This window comes from Oryctolagus cuniculus, chromosome 10, assembly GCF_051225735.1.
Source record: "Oryctolagus cuniculus isolate XC-2025 breed Fujian yellow rabbit chromosome 10, ASM5122573v1, whole genome shotgun sequence".
Lineage (NCBI taxonomy): Eukaryota > Metazoa > Chordata > Mammalia > Lagomorpha > Leporidae > Oryctolagus > Oryctolagus cuniculus.
Window position 1 is genome coordinate 118,974,301 of NC_142876.1, and position 18,438 is coordinate 118,992,738.

An 18,438-nucleotide genomic window follows, 5' to 3' on the forward strand; every position below is an offset into this window, starting at 1 on the left:
GTTCCCGACTTCTTATTAAAACTCCTAACATCAGATACCATGTTGACGGATTCACATGTAGATTACATTTCCTATAGAATTCTTTTTGATATCGTTAGTTTTAGAGCCTGTAACACATGCTAGATAATGAGAACGGGTCACTCCCAGCCGGAGAGACTACAGGGCAGGTCTGGGTGGTTCCTGACGATCAGAGGCAGGGCTCCCCATGTACGCTCCCTCTACTTCTCCACAGCCCCTGCCAGGCTTCTCCGGTCTCCTGGTGCCTAAGGCCACCCAAACACCTACACCTCTCACGGCATCAGAGCCCAGACACAGGGTGGCCAGGGCAGTCTTTATTGAGGTTCTGTTTACTTAAAATGCTTTCAGCAGAGACCACAGCCTGCAAGAACAGCTTCCCCAGCGTTTCCTGCCCCATGACCTAGACCGAAGTGGAACTGGATTTATGCTTCATCTCCCTCAGTCTTGATGGCTATGGGGAGATGGATGGAGGTGGGGGAACGAACAAGGGCAGGCAAGGCGCAGTCTTCTAAGGATAACCTGACCCAGCTTAGATTGGTTTCTCTGCTGTCAGTCACTCAGCTCCAGTCAACCAGGAATACATTTACTTTGGCCCCTCAGCAGGTGTCAGCGGGAGCGGCTTTCCAGAATGTGGACCACGCTGGCTTCAGGTGCCAACACCACAGCTGCCAAATTCCTAGAAGACACTTAAGACCAGGTCCTTGACCCCCCTCACCCACAGAGAGTCCATCAGGGACCCCAGGCCTCACCCACAGAGAGTCCATCAGGGACCCCAGGCCACGCCCACAGAATCCACCAGGGAGGCCCAGGCCACGCCCACAGAGCAGTCCACCAGGGAGGCCCAGGCCTCGCCCACAGAGAGTCCACCAGGGAGGCCTAGGCCTCACCCACAGAGAGTCCACCAGGGAGGCCCAGGCCACGCCCACAGAGTCCACCAGGGAGGCCCAGGCCACGCCCACAGAGTCCACCAGGGAGGCCCAGGCCTCGCCCACAGAGTCCACTGGGGAGGCTTCATTTACGCTTCTTCTCTTGCGTGCTGGTGAACCAGGCGTCCAGGAGCTTCTTGCTGTAGTATAACTGCCACGCATGCACTTGCACCGCCAGCACCAGCACCAGGTACATGACGGAGACAGCAGAAAACCCGAAGAGGAAGCGGTAGGCTTTGCCGTGGCGGTAGAGCTGCTGGGCAGCGGGGAACATCTCCATGCTGCCATAGATGAGGGGAGCGATGGAGAAGAGCCCCATGCTGATCATGGAGAGCACGAGGTAGCTGATGTTGTTGCGCGGGAAGGAGAGGAGGCCCAGGAGGGAGGGCACGACGCTCAGCAAATACGGGTACTCCCACTGGTAGGGCATGGCCACCTGGTCATGCGACAGCAGCCGCAGGTGTCCCACGCTCATCTTGGCCACCAGCAGCAGCCACAAGACCAGATGCACGTAGATCAGCTTCTTGATTTCATACTTGAGGGTCACACTGTGGGGCAGAGCACAGGGAGAGCACCTTTCACTCACGTTTTTCTGACCACCACCTGCACGCTAGGCGACTGTACTGGATAATGATAGAAATGGGAGTAAGACACAGACCCCGGGGGCCGGTGCTGTGGAGCAGCCAGTGAAGCCCACATGGGCGCTGGTTCGAGTCCCGGCTGCTCCACTTCCGATCCAGCTCTCTGCTATGGCCTGGGAAAGCAGAAGATGGCCCAAGGCTTGGGCCCCTGCACACATGTGGGAGACCTGGAAGAAGCTCCTGGCTTCATATTGGCGCAGCTCGGGCCGTTGCGGCCATTTGGGAAGTGAACCAGCGGATGGAAGACCTCTCTCTCTCTTAACTCTGCCTTTCAAATAAATAAATCTTAAAAATGTAAAAAAAAGTGAAGTGAGAAAGTTCTCATATGGTCCATGAGCTATGGGCTCACAGGAAGGCAGAACAGCTCTGTGTGGGACGAGGAGTAGGACAAGGCTGTCCAGAGGGAGGCATTTCAGCCAGGCTCTAAGGATGCTGGAGACGGGCCCTGCACGCCCGGGCACCGACATTCGAGTACCGGCCGTCCGCACTGGTGCTCCAGGAAGTCAGCAGCTGAGCGGAGCCAGGGCCCGCTGCGGAGACTAGGAAGGCGCGGGGGCAAGGCCGAGCCACACCGCAGGCTGGAAGGAGGCACCGGCCAGGACATCGGCCCGGCCTGCCACACGTCTGCAGCCAGCGTGGACGTTCCAGCCAGGGGAGGCACACGTTTCCCCCATTCTCCCAATTCCTCCAGGCCGCAGGGGCAGCTGCCCGCACCCCCAGGGGCAAAGCCGCCGCTGAGACCCACCAGTGAAGACCCCTGCCTGGGTTCTAACACGCGCTCACAGCGGGGCCTGAGGACGGGCGTGAACTCGGCGTTCAGAAAAGCCGGTCTAGGAAAAAACTTGCGAGGAACATTCTAGAAAGCTCAGGGGCCTTAAAGATCTACGTTCGATTTTTATTTTAAAATGCCGTAGGGAAGCAGAGAAAAACGCCGGCTTCTTGGACTTCGAGGACCAGAGCTGACGGCCAGGTCCACCGCACCCCGGCGCCCACCTCCACGCCACGCGAAAGCGAGCGACCGCACGAACACGGAGACGCCTCGCCCGCGCGCCGCCCGGTCCACGGCCACAGTCCATGTGGCAGGTGCCCACCACCCCAACACTCGCCAGCTCCCCACCGAAACCGCACACGCGGGCTATCTGCTCCCGCTACGGGCGAGGAACCTGAGGCTCGGCGACAAAACCAAGTTCTCAAGGTCACACACGCGAGACGGCAGCCGTGGCTCCGACCGCGGAGCCCACGCGGGGCCCGAGCCCCCTCGCCACTCGGGCCGGACCACGGGGCGGCGCTCGCGGGGGCCGCTGGGCTCCGCGGGGTTGGCTGGGGACGCGACCGAGGCCGCCGCGGAAGGAGGGGACCGGGCGGGCGGGCGGGCGGGGGCTGGCCGGGCTGTCAACCCCGGGGGCGCCGGCGTCGCGCGCCTCACCCGTACCTCATCTGGTAGTGCGTGGCGACGCGCTCCCGGTGCTGAAAGTCGCTGCCGTCCGTGCCGGCCGCTCGCGGGCCCGCCCGAGACGCCATGGTCCCTGCTCAGCACCCTGGGGCCCGCAGCACAGCCCGCCGCCGCGACACCCGCGCCAACAGTTCCGCCAGCCCCTCTGTCGCCGCCTCGGTGCAGCCACACAACGGCTGGGCGGAAGTGCCGGGCACTTCCGGCCTCTCTGCCCACGCTGGGAGGACCGTCTCTATGGCCCCGGCCCCACGGAGGAGCCGGGAACCCTGGGTAGTGCCCCGCCCCGCGAGCAGAGCCGCAGGAAGTGAGTCCGATGCCCCTATTCCCATCACGGAGGCCGGGAGCTGGATTCCTGGAAGGCTTTATGCCTTTCCCAGCACACATCTTCCCGTCTCAGAAGTTTCCCTCCAGAGACCACGTAATCATTGCAGGGGCTGGAGCTGTGGCCTGCCGCCTGCAGTGCGGACATCCCATGTAGACGCCGGTTCGAGTCCCGGCTGCTCCACTTCCGATCCCGCTCTCTGCTATGGCCTAGCAAAGCAGTGGAAGGTGGTCCAAGTGCTTGGGCCCCTGCACCCATGTGGGAGACCCAGATTGGTTTCCTGGCCCCTGACTTCTGCCTGGTACAGCCCCAGCTGTTGGAGGCATTTGGAGACTGTACCAGTGGATGGAATCTCTTTCTGTCTCCCCTTAAAGTGAATAAAAATTTAATTAAGTAGTATAGGGGCCGGCGCTGTGGCATAGTGGATAAAGCTGTTGCCTGCAGTCCCCACAACCCATATGGGCACCAGTTCGAATCCCAGCTGCTCCACTTCAGATCCCACTCTCTGCTATGCCCTGGGAAAGCAGCAGCAGATGACCCAAGTCCTTGGGCCCCTGCACCCACATAGGAGACCTGGAAGAAGCTCCTGGCTCTTGGCTTTGGAACGGCTCAGCCCCAGCTGTTGTGGCCATTTGGGGACTGAACCAGCGGATGGGAGACCTCTCTCTGTGTCTCTTCCTCTCAAATAAATAAATAAAATCTTTAAAATTATATTTCATTGTCCAGAAACTTCTTGAAGTACCCTCACATAGATAGAGAGGGAGGGGAGAATGAGAGGGGAAAGACAGATACATTTTTTCACTGGAATATTAGTTGCAATGTACTTCCCCTATGTATTGTAGGTCATTTGACTCCGCTCCTTGTGCTGAAGTTTAGCATATGAGGCATCTCTTAGGTAGCCAAATGCAGGCTTCTTTCCCGCTCCATTGAGCACAGGTGGAGTCCGTCTCCACTCGCAGGTGTTGAGAATCTTGCTCCTACGTTGCCTCCCTCCCTGGAATGTGAATTCCTCAAAGGTCAGGGGCCAGGTCTGTCTGTCCCCGCGCAGGCACAGTGCCTGGCATGCTGTCAGCGTTCAGGAAACGTTCGCTGACTTCCAACTGAGCCCGGGGAAGCATCCTGTCTGGCTCTGGCTTCTGCTGTCTGTCCCTGTCTGCGCTTGGATTTCATCAGAGCCAGGCTGCTGCTGAGTCACCCACTGGCCTATCCGGGGACACAAATGCACACTGGGAAGGCGAGAGCTGTGGGTTGACGCCCAGGGGAGGTGCCCAGCCCTGTCCCAGAACCTCCTCCTCCAGGGGTCGCCCGTCTGCCTGGGCCCTCATTCTGCCTGACGGGGGGAGCTGTTTGTGCAGCTCTTGCTCTGCACCCTGAGGACTCCCTTCCCAGCGCCTGCGCGCCGATATTTCCTTTATCTACCTCACTTGTCCCCCGGGACTGCAGAGCCTGGCTTTGCACAGCCAGGATGCAGCGAGAGGCTGCCCGGCCCGGACCTTCCTCGCCCTGCTGTTTCATGCATACGTGTGTACCGTGCTATTTAATTTCACATACACACTGGCTATAAAATATCACCTCGCTTTGTGTTCTTCCCAGAACGTGACTGCCTGAAATCATTTCTATTTTGAAATTTTTTCCGTTTGTTCATGGTCTATGCCCCAAGACCCCCGGCACACAGAAATGTCAATCTTGAGGGTGTGGGACACAGCTGTCTTGTTTCCCACTGCCCTCTCAGCCCCTGGAGGGCTGGTATATAGTGAACACTTCATCCACGTTGTCCAGGGGCCAGCACTGTTACAACACTGCAAGTAACGCTGGCGCCTTACACTGAAGGGGCAGTATAAGCTCCACTTCCTACCCAGCTCCGTACTAATGCGCCTGGGAGAGCCTGGGGGAGCAGTGGAGGATGGCCCAAGTCCTTGGGCCCCTGCAGCCATGCGGGAGACCCAGAAGAAGCTCCTGGCTCCTGGCTTCGATCGGCACAGGTCTGGCCGTTGTGGCCAATTAGGGAGTGAACCAGCAGATGAGAGATCTCTTTATGCCTCTGCCTCTCTGTAACTCTGCCTTTCAAATAAGTAAATAAATCTTTTTTTTTTTTTTTAAGTGTGAATTCTTAGGCCGCACCTTAGACATTCTGAGTTAGGACCTCTGGGGGGGTGGGGTGGGCAGCAATCTGAATTTTCAAGAAATTTTAGTTTTATTTATTTATGTGGAAAGAGACAAAGAGAGAGAGACCTTTTATCTACTGGTTCACTCCCTAAATGCCAACAATAGCTGGGGCTGGGCCAGGCTGGCGCTGGATGAAGCCAGGAGCTCCCCCTGGGACTCACATGTGGGTGGCAGGGGCTCAACCACCTGAGCCATCGTCTGTTGCCTCCCAGGGCATGTTGTGACTAGCAGGGAGCTGGGATGGGTTCAGAGCCAGGACTTGAACCCAAGCCGTCCAGTATGGGATGTGGGAGTCCCAAGTGACATCTTTTTTTTTTTTTTTTTTTTTTTTTTACAGGCAGAATGGACAGTGAGAGAGACAGACAGAAAGGTCTTCCTTTGCCGTTGGTTCACCCTCCAGTGGCCACCGCGGCTGATCTGAAGGCAGGAGCCAGGTGCTTCTCCTGGTCTCCATGTGGGTGCAGGGCCCAAGTACTTGGGCCATCCTCCACTACACTCCCGGGCCACAGCAGAGAGCTGGACTGGAAGAGGGGCAACCGGGACAGAATCCGGCGCCCCGACCGGGACTAGAACCGGGAGAGCCGGCGCCACAGCAGAGGATTAGCCTATTGAACCATGGCACTGGCCCAAGTGACATCTTAACAACTCAATCTGAATTTTTAAAAAAGGTTTCTTTATTTGAAAGTCAGAGCAACATGCATAGAGGGGGCAAGACAGAGAGAAGAGACCTTCCATCCACTGGTTCACTCCCCAAGTGGACACAACAGTCAGGGCTGGGCCAAGCTGAAGTCAGGAAACTAGAACTCCATCTGGGTCTCCCACATGAGTGGCAGGGGCCCAAGAACTGGGCCCATCATCTGCCGTCTTCCCAGGGCATCGGCAGGAAACTGGATCTGAAGCAGAGCAGCTGGGACTTGAAGCAGCACTCGGATGTGGGGTGCAGGGTTTTCAAGCAGCGGCTTAACCTGCTGTGCCACAACGCTGGCCCCCAGTCGGAATTCCAACAGGCCCCTCAGGTCATTTTGATGCAATAAAGTGTGAAAACCTTGTGCTAAAATAAAGATGAAGCTGAACTTTTTTTTTTTTTTTTTTGCTTAACCCTTATTGAGATAACATCCTTAATTAAGTCATGAGTCGCCTTCTCACTCAGATGCACATTTAATCTTTACCACATTTACAGGGTTGGCAAGCGTCATCCAAGCTATTGTGATTGGACCTCTCGGGGCAACATTTGTCTTCCCCCGAAGAAACCCTGTGACCGTTAGCAACACTTCCTATCTCCCCCAACCCCTCACCCCGGCCCTGGGCCATTGCTAATCAATATTCTGCCTTAATAGATCCGATCATACTATATGTGATTCTATCCGCTGGCTCTCATCACCGTGAGGAACACCAGAGACAAGCTACCTAGGAAGGAGGGTGTTTGGGTCACAGTTTTGCAGGTTCACAGTCACGATCAGGTGGAGGCCTCCCTCTCTGGCCGTCTGCTGAGGCTGGAGGAAGGCCACAAAGGAGCTTTGCAGAGGAAGGAGAGCGGGTGAGCCAGGAACAGATAACGGCTCGCACCAACTCAGCTCTCCTAACCACCTGCCGAGGGCACACCCCATGACCCGAGGACCTGCCATCAGGCCCAGCTTCTAGAAACAGGAATTAGAGGGGCAGATGCTGTGGTGTAGAAGGTAAGGCCACCGGCTGCAGCGCCAGCATCCCATATAGGTGCTGGTTCAAGTCCCAGCTGCTCCACTTCTGATCCAGCTCTCTGCTATGGCCTGGGAAAGCAGTGGAAAATGGCCCAAGTGCTTGGGGCCCTGCACCCACATGGGAGAACCAGAAGCTCCTGGCTCCTGGTTCAGATCAGCCCAGCTCTGACCGTTGTGGCCATTTGGGGAGTGAACCAGTGGATGGAAGACCTCTCTCTCTCTCTCTCTCTCTCTCTCTCTCTCTCTGACTCTGCCTCTCTGTAGCTCTGCCTTTCAAATAAATAAAATATCTTTTAAAAAAATCATAATTAGATTAAATTTCCACCCTCTTAGTACTGATGACTTATGATTTGGGGAATTTTTTAAAGATGTATTTTATTTATTCAAAAAGCAGAGTTAGAGAAAGAGAGAGGGATTTTCCACCTACTGGTTCCCTCCCCAAATGGATACAACAGCTGGGGCTGAGCCAGGCAGTCACCAGGAGCCGGGAACTCCATCTGGGTCTCCCGTGTGGGCAGCCAGAGCCCAAGTACTGGAGCCACTAGCAGGGAGCTGGATTGTGAACAGAGCAACGGGGACTAGAACTGGCACTCAGAGGGGATGCTGGCTTCACAGGCAGTGGCTTAACCTGCCGCACCACAACAGGCCCCTGCTTTGGCGATTTAAATGCTTGCAAGGTTCTAGAGTCATCTCTTCTACCAGGCTTCTCCCCCTTTGCCGGCTGTTCCAAAGCTCACCCACGCGGCAGTGCTAAGTCGATCCTTCTTATTGATAGATGCATATTTATTGACAGATATCCATAATGGATCAACTACATTCTCAGAGGCCATCAGCTGACAAACATTGGGTTGTTTCTGCCTCCTGGCTGTCACCAATAATGCCGTGAACATTCACGGACAGGCGCTTGTGCAGAGGCGTGCTTTCACTTCTGGAGACACGTGCATCAGCGGAACTGCCGCGCAGTGTCCTACACCCTGCACCACCACGCACTTCAGCCAGGCCAGTCTGTGCTACGACTTAGTAACTGTATTATCAGCAATACCAGCAACCATCCAGCTATTGGATGTCTATGTTGCAAAGCCTTTTTTTTATGATCACGAATCCTCAGCACAACCTCATCAAACAGGAGTCATCACCCCACAACCAAGATGAGTGAAACTGGGGCTCAAGCTGCCAGTCCGGGGTTCTGGGGCGCAGCCCACATCTCCGGCCGCCTGCACCCGGGGGCTGGATCCCCTAGGGCAGCCCTCACAGCGCTTGTGAACCCGCCTTCTCCTGTCCCGAGTCAGGCTGGCTTCTGGCCCTGAGGGGAGCTGCCAGCTCCTTCTCCTTGCTCTTTTCCCCAGCTGGGGCTCCAGGCGAGGGGAGGGGCTTTCTGGGAGCTGGAAATAAAATGGAGGGAGGCGTGGGTGGGCAGGGCTGTCCTGCCAGGAGGCTGGAGGGGGTGGTGAGCCTGGCTTTTTGCTCCTGGACAGCAGGTGAGGGCGGGCTTGGCAGGTTTGGCTGGGGACAGGGAGGAGAGAGGCCAAAGCAAGCAGGCCTGGGCAGAGCTATGTGGGCACTGGGTTTCTGTCTCTGGGGGCTGGTCTGGGAGCCCCTGAGTTGTTAGCAAGAACAGGTGACTTCACCCAACTGAGGAGGGTGCCACACCACCTCCTTGAGCCCCCTGCTCTGTGCCCTCCCCGTGCTGGCAGCTGCAGTGGGGAGGGCACCCCTCGGCCAGGTCCCCATGGATTGGGGCTGGAGCTGAAAAAGACCCTGAGGCACCCTTGGCCAGGAAGGGCAGGGTGAAGGGGTTGATCTGTGAGCTGCCCAGAGTTTTCCCAAGTGTGGAAGGCAGTAAACCTGGAGCCTCCGGCTGCGCACAGTTAGCCCTGGGTCCCGGCAAGGCACCGCAGGCAGAGGGAGCCACGGGTGGAAAGGGCCTGGGGCGCACGGGAGCAGAGCATGTGGGTTCAGGGGTGGCAGGTGCTATCCAATATGGGGGCCAGGAGCCACAAGCCACAGCGACCATTTACCCTTAAATGAGATAAAATTCAGTAAAAGGAAGGCTCCACCCGGCTGCCCGCCTGGGAGGTCTCTGGACCATAGGTGAAGGAACGGTCCCCAGAAGAGGGAGGTGGCGTGACTCACCTCCTGCCAGCATCGAGCGGACTCTGTCCCCAGGGGCAGGCACAGCCAGGCAGGGCCTCTTTCCCCGACTTGGGATCCCTGCTCAGTGAGACCAGAGCCAGGGCCGGAGGAGCATGGAGTGAGCGGTGCCCGGGCAGGAGGGGCGCCCTCGGGGCTGAGCCTGGGGACTGGGATGGAGTGGGGGTCCCTGCCACGCTCACAGTCAGTGCACAGAGCGGACAGAAAAAAGGGCCGGGCAAGTGTGTGTGAGAGCTGGGATGAGAGGCCTGGCCGGCAGATGCTGGCGGGATGGGAGCAGGCTGAACCGTGGCAAAGGACGAGAAGGGGACCTTGCCTTGCCACACTTCCGAGCCAGTTCTGCCTGCCTCCCAGGTGCAGCGCGGTGCAGCTGAGCAGGATGGAGTACGCTGTGAAGTCTCTGAGCCGTCTCTACCCCAAGTCCAGCTCCAGGTGAGAGCCCAGAGTGGAAGGGAAGGCAGTCTCCAACCTTCGTGGGTTTATCGGCCACGAAGAACTTGTCCCTGTGCAGATCCTGACTCAGGGGGTCTGGGCTGGGACCCCAGGCTTTGCTCCTCAACAGCCCCCACCCCACCCTGTGAGAGGCTCCGCTGCTGCCTGCACCCCCACACGGAGCCCTCGGTGCTCAGGCTTGATCTGATCTAAGTCTTAACTAGTTCAGCCTCGAGCATCTGCCGGCCGCGGCCTCTCTTCCCAGCTCCCACACACACACCTGCCCAGCCCTTTTCTGTCCACTCTGCACCCTGTGGGCATGGCAGAGACCCCCACACCATCCCAGTCCCCAGGCAGCTCTGGGCAGTGAGGGTTCTTCTGCCACATGAACAGATTTGAACTTGGGCCTGACTCCAAAATCCAGACTGTCTCCTTCCATTCTACAATGTGCACCTCACAGTCCACTGACCTGGGCGTCCCCCAGGTCACCCCACTTTGTAGGTGAGAGGGCGGGGCCCAAGGGAGGGAGGAGGCAAGTGGGCAGGGAGGAGTCTGCCATCAGCTCCCCCTCTGGACTGAGAACCTGCTACACAAGGGGCTCTCAGGTCCCCCTCCCCTACGGAATCTGATCTCCTTTGAGCCAGCTGCCCCCCAGGTGACCCACCTGCCCATCACAGCAGGCTTCTGCTAGGCCCACCCGGGGCAGGCTGAGGGAGGGGTGGGAGCATCAGGGAGCCCACCTGAAGCCCACCCGCTCCCAGGCAAGTGGCCGTGCGCACCTCGGTGGTGACCCAGCAGCTGCTGTCAGAGCCCAGCCTGCAGGGCTCCAGGGCCCGGCCCTGCCGCGTGAGCACCGCAGACCGGAAAGAGCGCAAAGGCTTCTCGGCGCACAGCCTGGAGGACCTCCGGCACAAGGTAGGGGTCAGCCTCCCGCTGCCTCCGATGTCCAGCTCCAAGGCCTGCCTGGGGTTGCGCGGGGAGGGAAATCCAAGGGAAAGAGACTTCCCTTCTGTAACCAGTGCCGGTGGATTGCTCGTGCCTGCCCAGAAAGCTGTGCGATTGATGAGTGATGCCTGAAGGGGGACAGGTGGGGCAGCACGTCCCAATTTTGCTGGACAGACTCTTAGGATCCCTTTTCTAGTACTTAAACTTGTGCAAGGGTGTTTCATAAAGTCTGTGAAACACTAAATTGAGAGGTAAGTATTTTGGTGCAAAAAATTTTTGAAGTCCGCCATAGTTCTTTCTTTTAAACTTTATTTTATGAAGATTTATTTATTTGAGAGGTAGTGTTACAGAGAAGGAGAAGCAGAGGCAGAGAGAGAGAGAGAGAGAGAGAGAGAGAGAGAGAGAATCTTCCATCTGCTATTCACTCCTCAAATGGCTGCAACCTCCCAGGGCTGCCAGGCCGGAGCCAGGAGCTAGGAGCTTCATCCAAGTCTCCCACGTAGCTGCAGGGGCCCAGGCACTTGGCCATTATCTGCTGCTTTCCCAGGCAATGAGCAGGGAGCTGGATCTGAAATGGAGCAGCTGGGACTGGAACTGGCGCCCACATGGGATGTGGGCGCTGCAGGCGGCAGCTTTACCTGCTGCACCACAGCGCCGGCCCAGTTTTCCCATAATGCACCATCATGAACTTTCGAAGACCCCTTCACAGACATGGATTTCAAAATTTTTCCTTTAAAAAAAAAAAGAATTTTTTTCCTCTTTAGTGGGTACTGCAGCAGATTCTTGTAGGCACAGGACTGAGGGGCATCTCTGAGGAACACAGGGCTAAGACCACAAAGATGGCTCGGAGCTGGACCTAACTGATGGACTGGGGAGGACGTGGGCCTGTCCAGACTGCAGTGGAAGGAGGGAGGAGGAGTGGGGCCACTGCAGTGGAGGGAGGAGGAGCGGGGCCAGCACTTGGGGCTTCATTTTAACGGCTAACAAAAAAGCAGTGCAGGGCTGTTATTGTTGCAAACCAACATGAAACAACCATAAACTAAGAAAAACTGCAAGAACAACGCAAAATTTTTCCTGAATCCGGAGAGTAAGCTGTTGTTCCTGCACACTTCGGTGTGTCTTCTCATAGAACCTCGACACGACCTTTCTTATATTTTAATTATTTTTTTTTTCGACAGGCAGAGTGGACAGTGAGAGAGAGACAGAGAGAAAGGTCTTCCTTTTGCCGTTGGTTCACCCTCCAATGGCCGCTGTGGCCGGCGCGCTGTGGACGGCGCACCGCGCTGATCCGATGGCAGGAGCCAGGTGCTTCTCCTGGTCTCCCATGGGGTGCAGGGCCCAAGGACCTGGGCCATCCTCCACTGCACTCCCTGGCCACAGCAGAGAGCTGGCCTGGAAGAGGGGCAACCGGGACAGAATCCGGTGCCCCGACTGGGACTAGAACCCGGTGTGCCGGCGCCACAAGGCGGAGGATTAGCCTAGTGAGCCGCGGCACTGGCAACACGACCTTTAAATTCAGGAAAAGTACTGTACATGACAGGAGTTTAATCCTGAGACTCCATTCAAGCATGGCCGATTGTCCCACTGATATCTTCCGTAGCAGAAGGCCCAGGTCAAGTTCAAGTGTGTGTTTAACTGCCTGTCCCTTTAGTCCTCAGTCTGGATCAAGCCTCACTTGCCTTGACTTTCACGGCCCTGAACGCTGTGGCCGTCCGCGGGCCAGCTATTTTGTTTACTGCCTAGGAGTCTGGCATTATCTCCTCCATTCAGGGTGTGGGGCAGCTTGTCCCTGGGGCAGGCATTTGTGCCAAGGTTAGAAAGCCACTTGAGAGGCCTGCATTTCATGTCTGAGTTCCCGGTTCAAGTGCTGGCTCCTTTACTTCTGACCCAGCTTCCTGCTGATACACACTTGGGAAGCAGCAGGGGATGGCTCAAGTACAAGTCCCTGCCGCCCACAAGGGAGACCCAGAATTAATTCCTGGCTCCTGACAACAGCCTGGCCCAGTCCTGACGACTGGGGGCATTTGGGGAATGATGGAGGATCTCTCTTGGTCTATTTCCGTCTTTCAAATAAAGTGAAAGTAAGTTTAAAAAGACAAAAGAAGCCATTCTAAAAAGATCCACGTTGTATGATTCTCTGCTGTGAAGTGGCCAGAACAGGCAAGTCCACAGTGACAGACAGTAAAGGGGCGTTTGCCATGGGCTGGACAACGCTGATGGGCTCCAGGTCTCTTTTTGGGGTGGTGAAAATGTTTTGAAGTTAGGCAGTGGTGATGGTTGCACAACTCGGTGAACAAACTAAAAACCACTGAATTGTACAGTTTACAAGGATGAATTTTACGGTACAGAAACTGCATCTCAATACAGTGTTACCTATATGACCACCCCCACCCCCACCCCCAGACAGCACCGACCTAGACTGCAATCCTGAAGCCAGGCACCGGGAGGTCCGTCAGTCATTGGGGGGTGATCCCACCGCCGAGAGCCTGGCCCGGGCCCAGCCCACTGGTTTTCTGCCAGCCATGCTGATTGCTGGGAGTCTTCCTCATGCAAGCTCTGTGGCTCCGTGGGGACGTCAAAGCATCTGTCATCTTGTCTCCCAGGTGTGGGACGCCCTGAGGCTGGCGGACAAGTCCTTCTTGCTGGTGCTGGAGGAAGATGGCACAATTGTGGACACAGAAGAGTACTTCCAGGCCCTCTCAGGGGATACAGTGTTCATGGTCCTCCAGAAGGGGCAGCAGTGGCAGCCTCCGCCAGAGCAGGTGAGGGCCCACTGCTGCAGGGCAGAGAACTGGGAGCCGGGGGAGGTCCCCGAGGGGTGTCTTTCTGTAGAGCACTGGGCACTCTCTCCTGCTCCCAGAAGCCCACCAAGAAGATCGATGTGGCCCGTGTCACCTTTGACTTGTACAAGCTGCACCCTCAGGACTTCATTGGCTGCCTGAACGTGAAGGCAACTCTCTACGACACGTACTCGCTCTCCTACGACCTGCACTGCCACGGGGCCAAGCGCATCGTCAAGTGAGTCAGCAGGGGTTAGCGGGAGATCTCTGTCTCTCTAGCAAATAAAATTTATTCATAAACAGAAGTTTTAAAAATAATAAGCTGGAGTCAGCCCACTGACTTAGTGGGGCTACTAGGTTTTTAAAAATTATTGTAGGGGCCGGCGTTGTGGCGAAACAGCGTAGGCCGCCGCCTGTGATGCTGGCATCCTGAATGGGTGCAGGTTCGCGTCCCGGATGCTCCACTTCTGACCCACCTCCCTGCTAATGCTCCTGGGAAAGCAGCTGAGGATGGCCCAAGTGTCTGGGCCCTGCACCCATGTGGGAGACCCAGATGAAGCTCCTGGCGTCAGCCTAGCACAGCCCTGGCTACTGCTGCCATTTGGGGGAGTGAGTCAACAGTCAGAAGACCTTTCTCTCTCTTTCTCTGCCTCTCCTTCACTCTCTGTGACTCTGCCTTACAAATAAATAAATATTTTTAAAAATAAAAATTACAGTAAAATATAAGGTTCTTCAAAATGCTGTGAAAATGAATTAAAAGATAACTTCACTTTGGCACAGGAATTTGAAAATCAATTTATGTTTTTTTCATAATACACATTTCCCACAAACATATATACTTATATATATATATATATATAATTTTATTTATTTGAAAGGCAGAGACAGAGACAGTTGGCGGAGACAGAAACAGAGCAACCTCCCATCTACTGGTTCATTCCCTAAATGCCTGCAACACCTGGGGCTGGGCCAGGCTGAAGTCAGGAGCCAGGAGCCCGTCCAGGTCTCCCTCCGAAAGGGCAGGAGCCCAAGCACCTGTCAGTACCTGTCTCCTGCTGCCTCCCAGAGTGTGCATTAGGAGGTAGCTGGAATCAGGAGCAGCGTTGGGATTCGAATCCAGGCACTTTCACAGGGGACATAAGCGTCTTAATCCTTGGGCTGAACACTCATCCGTATCTTAACCGTTTTTAAGGCTATAGTTTAGTGGTATTAAGTGCATTCACAACCTTGTGCAACTGTCTGTTCCCAGAACATTTTCATCATCCCAGACAGCAACCCCGTACCTATGAAGTAACACTGCCCCTCCCCCTCCCTAGAGACCCTGGTAACCTCGCTGCTCCCTCGGTCTCTACCCCTCTGCCTGTTCCAGGGCCCTCACCTACGTGGAATCCTACACCCCATCCCTTGTGCCGGCTTCTTTGGCTCTGGGTTCCTCCGTGCATGGAGCAGGGTTTATTTCTTTTGAAGGAAACTAATGCATCACCAGTTCCTTCAGGCCAGTGCGGGGGGCACAGGTCAGGGGCACAGGGAGCGACCTGTCCTGTTTTTGACCTGAGTGCCTTCTCATTCCACCCAGGGAAGCCCTGCGCTGGGCCCTCCTCGGCATGCGGGCCACAGGCCACATGCTGCTCGGCACCTCCTGGTACATGCAGAGGCTCCTGGACGCCGAGGAGGATGGGCAGCCGCCCACGGGCAGGGCCTCAGCCCTGCTGCCTGCCTGCCTGAGGATACTGCACTGAGGGTGCTGGGCCCGGAGGTCCCCCACCAGCACTCCCTGCGGTCCCCATGCTCCGTGGGTCACACACACAAGCCTGGCAGCTGTCCAGCTTCTCACCTCCCCACACTGCCCTCCTCTGTGCACAGGCCTGACTGAGGAAGCAGCAGGAAGGGCTGGGCGCCTGGAGTGGGCCGGCCAGCAGAACTCCGGGCTCCTGGCTGTGGCAGCGTCACCAACCCGACCCGGGTCACTAAGCCTGCCCCTTAATCACATCTTCCCTTCTGCATTGTGAGGACGCTGCCTACTCCTGAGCGGTCCAGCCCACCAGCGTAGGATACTGAAGATTTCACAATAAATTATTTTTGAGGATTTCTTGTCTTTGCCCGTGTGCTCTGGGGTGGGGGTGGGCTTCTCCCAGGAAGCTTGGAGAAGGACAGGGAAGACAAGACTCCACCATGGAGCCATTCCTCATTGCATGGGGTCACGGGGTCACACGAAACAGCACTGTGCACAATCAGCAGTTGATTTGGAACTAGATTCCACAGAATTGAGACTTACACAGACCCTCTACTCGTCAATACCATTAAGGGCCAATTCCCAAGAACATTTGCGTATCAGAAGAGATTTGATTGGAGGGAGAAGATCAAGTGCTCTTCTCATTGCTCTTTATTTATTGATCTGGTTTATTTGAAAGGCAGAGCAACAGAGACAGCAAGTGATCTTCCATGCTGGGGCTGGGCTGAAGCCAGGAGCCAGAAACTCTAACTGGATCGCCTATGTAGGTGGGAAGAACCCAAGTGACTGAGCCGTCAGCTGCTGCTTTCCAGGGTGCACACCAGCGGTAAAGCCAACTGCCTGCGATGCCAGCATCTCCTGGGGGCACCAGGTTGATTCCTGGCTGCTCCACTTCTGACCCAGCTTCCTGCTAATGTGCCTGGGTAAGCAGCAGAAGATGGCCAAAGTGCTTGGGTCCCTGCACCCACATGGGAGAGGCAGAAGCTCCTGGCTCCTGGCTTCAGATGGGCCCAGCTCTGGCAGTTACAACCATTTGGGGAATGAACCAGTGGAGTGAAGATCTTGTTCTCTCTCTCCTCCTCTGTAACTCTGCCTTTCAAACAAATAAATCTTTAAAACAAAACCGAGGGGGCAGGACTCAGTGCCAGGCACCAGGACGTGGGCTAGAAACATCCAAGCTGCGGCTCTAACTGCTGTGCCCTGTTTGCCTCGCTCTTGTAATGCCTTAGGGTCACGTTTGGTAATAACCCTCTAGGTGTCTAGGTGGGGAAGTGTTCCATCCCCGGCTCCCCTGGCCTCCCATTTGCGTTCCCGGGGTCAACTAGGAGCTGCTGGCAGCCGGAGGAGCTCGAGAGCACTGCCTGCGAGCTGGGAAGCCGCAGCACCAGGCAACGCAAACCAGACTGGGGCTCTCAACCCAAATACTGCGTCATTGCATAACTCCTGCTCGGAAGCCTATTTGGAGTAGTCGATTCCAGGACACAGGTCTGGGTTACCAACGCTGCTGGCTGGGAAGCTGCCAGAGCCCGCGGAGGCCGAAGGGCTCCTGCTATTCTGGGCTCCCTGCTCCGGGAGTTGGGCTTCACGGGCTGGGCCTCCTGGCACGCAGATGTGATGTTTCCTTCAGCACAAAAGCTGGGCTGGAGCTGCAGCTGACCTGCTCCTCCTGACGAGTTCTGACAGCTGAGCTACAGTGAGGACCATGGAGGGCTTGGCATCTATGCCAGGCCGCCTTCTCCTGAGATCCAGCGTCAGAAGTCATGACTGGTCTCTGGGTCTTGAGCCCTCTCTGCTCTGCGGGATGAGGGGCTCAGAGATCAAAAGTGGAAGCGGAAGGGACAATGAACGGGAAACTGCAGCCTCTGCTGTGGCTGGGGACTGGGGAGGAAAAGTTCCAAGGAGCAGGGTGAGAGAGCCGGAGTCTCAGGAGGACCAGGGAGGGGTGCAGTGAGGGAGCGGCAGGGGAGAGGTCGCCGTAGTTAGGAGGCTCTGCCCCAGCCCTTGGCCTCAGGCCTTCTGTTGCTATTCCAGTTGGCAGTCACGGACAGGCGTGGGGCCCGACAAGGCACAGGCACACCCTCCCAGCTGAGCCCCAGAAAGATCAAACAAAACACTTTTTCTCCAAACTTCTCACCAGTCCCACCAACCCAAGGACACTTCAGAAAAACTCATGGAATACGGAATTTCAGATTTGGTGCACATACATTTTGAAATGCATGCATAGCTTTTTCATAATATCTTTTCCATGAGTTTTTTAAGATCCATCATACGAATGGATTTTCCTCTTCCAATCTCTCTCTCTGCTTATGGCCTGGGAAAGCAGTGGAAGACAGTCCAAGCTCTTGGGTCGCTGTACCCACTTTGGAGACCTAAGAAGCTCCTGGCTCCTGGCTTCAGACTGGCCCGGCTCCAGCCATTGGGGCCACCTGAGTGAGCCAGTGGATGGAAGACCTTTCTGTCTCTCCTTCTGTCTATAACCGTGCCTCTCAAGTAAATAAAATCTTTAAAAAAATACTATTTAAAACATGTTTTCACATCAAAATAAACTTATCTTTTACATTTAAAAAAAGATTTATTAATTTGAAAGGCAGAGTTATAGGGAGAGAGAAGCAGAGACAGATCTTCCATCTGCTGGACCACTCCTCAAATGCCTACACAGCGAGGCTGGGCCAGGCTGAGGTGAGGAGCCAGGAACTCCATCCAGGTCTCCCTCAACCCAGCCATCATGGCTGCCTATCAGGGTGCACATTCGTAGGAAGCTGGAATAGGGCGGCACCAGGACTCAAATCCAGGCATTTGGATAAAGGAGGAAAGAATCGTAACCTCGAGCCCCAAACCTGCCTCTTGACAGATTTTTAAACTCTCTGTCTCTGTGTATGCATGCAAAGAAATTGATCAACGATGGAACAAATATAAGCAGTTCCAAAGAGTAAACATGATTACTTGTCTTCCTCGGCCTTATTCCATCGCTGGATGCAAACTCATCCATTTGTGTATCCCTTCAAAAGCAGAGAAATGTATCACTATAATGCACAAACAGACATCACATCCACACACTCATATCTGACTCACAGCATCCCTTTAATGTTTGAATATGGAGTGATTCACAGCTTCACAGAGACCTGCCTGCTCTACAATCCACGGCTCCGTGGGACAGATGTTTTACAACCGA

The 18,438-nt window shown here is 55.7% G+C and overlaps 2 protein-coding genes and 1 long non-coding RNA gene across 17 annotated transcripts; 1 reads left to right on the forward strand and 2 right to left on the reverse strand.

The window, feature by feature from the left end:
- Positions 1 to 313: 313 nt before the first annotated feature.
- JAGN1 (jagunal vesicle mediated transporter 1) lies at positions 314 to 3,220 on the reverse strand. The gene is made up of 2 exons (XM_002722452.6): positions 3,018 to 3,220; positions 314 to 1,492 (listed from the first exon to the last, which is right to left on the reverse strand). Exons 1-2 carry the CDS (start codon positions 3,104 to 3,106, stop codon positions 1,030 to 1,032), a joined length of 552 nt encoding a protein of 183 aa, XP_002722498.1. The 5' UTR covers positions 3,107 to 3,220; the 3' UTR covers positions 314 to 1,029.
- A 5,378-nt stretch (positions 3,221 to 8,598) lies between these two features.
- Positions 8,599 to 15,620, forward strand: CIDEC (cell death inducing DFFA like effector c). Of its 15 annotated transcripts, none has more exons than XM_008249949.5 (6): positions 8,599 to 8,704; positions 9,732 to 9,809; positions 10,571 to 10,724; positions 13,358 to 13,516; positions 13,615 to 13,772; positions 15,111 to 15,620. In XM_008249949.5, the coding sequence occupies exons 2-6, from the start codon at positions 9,757 to 9,759 to the stop codon at positions 15,271 to 15,273; spliced, it is 687 nt and encodes a 228-aa protein (XP_008248171.4). In that variant the 5' UTR covers positions 8,599 to 8,704; positions 9,732 to 9,756; the 3' UTR covers positions 15,274 to 15,620. The 15 variants fall into 15 exon arrangements, with proteins under 15 accessions (XP_008248171.4, XP_069907263.2, XP_089162821.1 ...); XM_070051162.2 differs by having other exon boundaries at positions 13,618 to 13,772; XM_089306695.1 differs by lacking the exon at positions 15,111 to 15,620 and adding an exon at positions 13,912 to 14,244.
- Positions 11,047 to 13,402, reverse strand: LOC149124456 (uncharacterized). Its single transcript, XR_016215093.1, has 2 exons — positions 13,169 to 13,402; positions 11,047 to 11,322 (listed from the first exon to the last, which is right to left on the reverse strand). It is a non-coding gene; the product is annotated as an uncharacterized LOC149124456 (long non-coding RNA).
- Positions 15,621 to 18,438: the final 2,818 nt, after the last annotated feature.

Coding starts and splice junctions, on each gene's coding strand:
- JAGN1 (XM_002722452.6), bottom strand. CDS start 3,106: ATGGCGTCTCGGGCGGGCCCGCGAGCGGCCGGCACGGACGGCAGCGAC. Junction 1,493..3,017: donor GCCACGCACTACCAGATGAG/GTACGGGTGAGG, acceptor TCTGCCCCACAG/TGTGACCCTCAAGTATGAAA.
- CIDEC (XM_089306691.1), top strand. CDS start 9,532: ATGGAGTGGGGGTCCCTGCCACGCTCACAGTCAGTGCACAGAGCGGAC. Junction 10,725..13,357: donor TGGAGGACCTCCGGCACAAG/GTAGGGGTCAGC, acceptor CTTGTCTCCCAG/GTGTGGGACGCCCTGAGGCT. Junction 13,773..15,110: donor GGGGCCAAGCGCATCGTCAA/GTGAGTCAGCAG, acceptor CATTCCACCCAG/GGAAGCCCTGCGCTGGGCCC.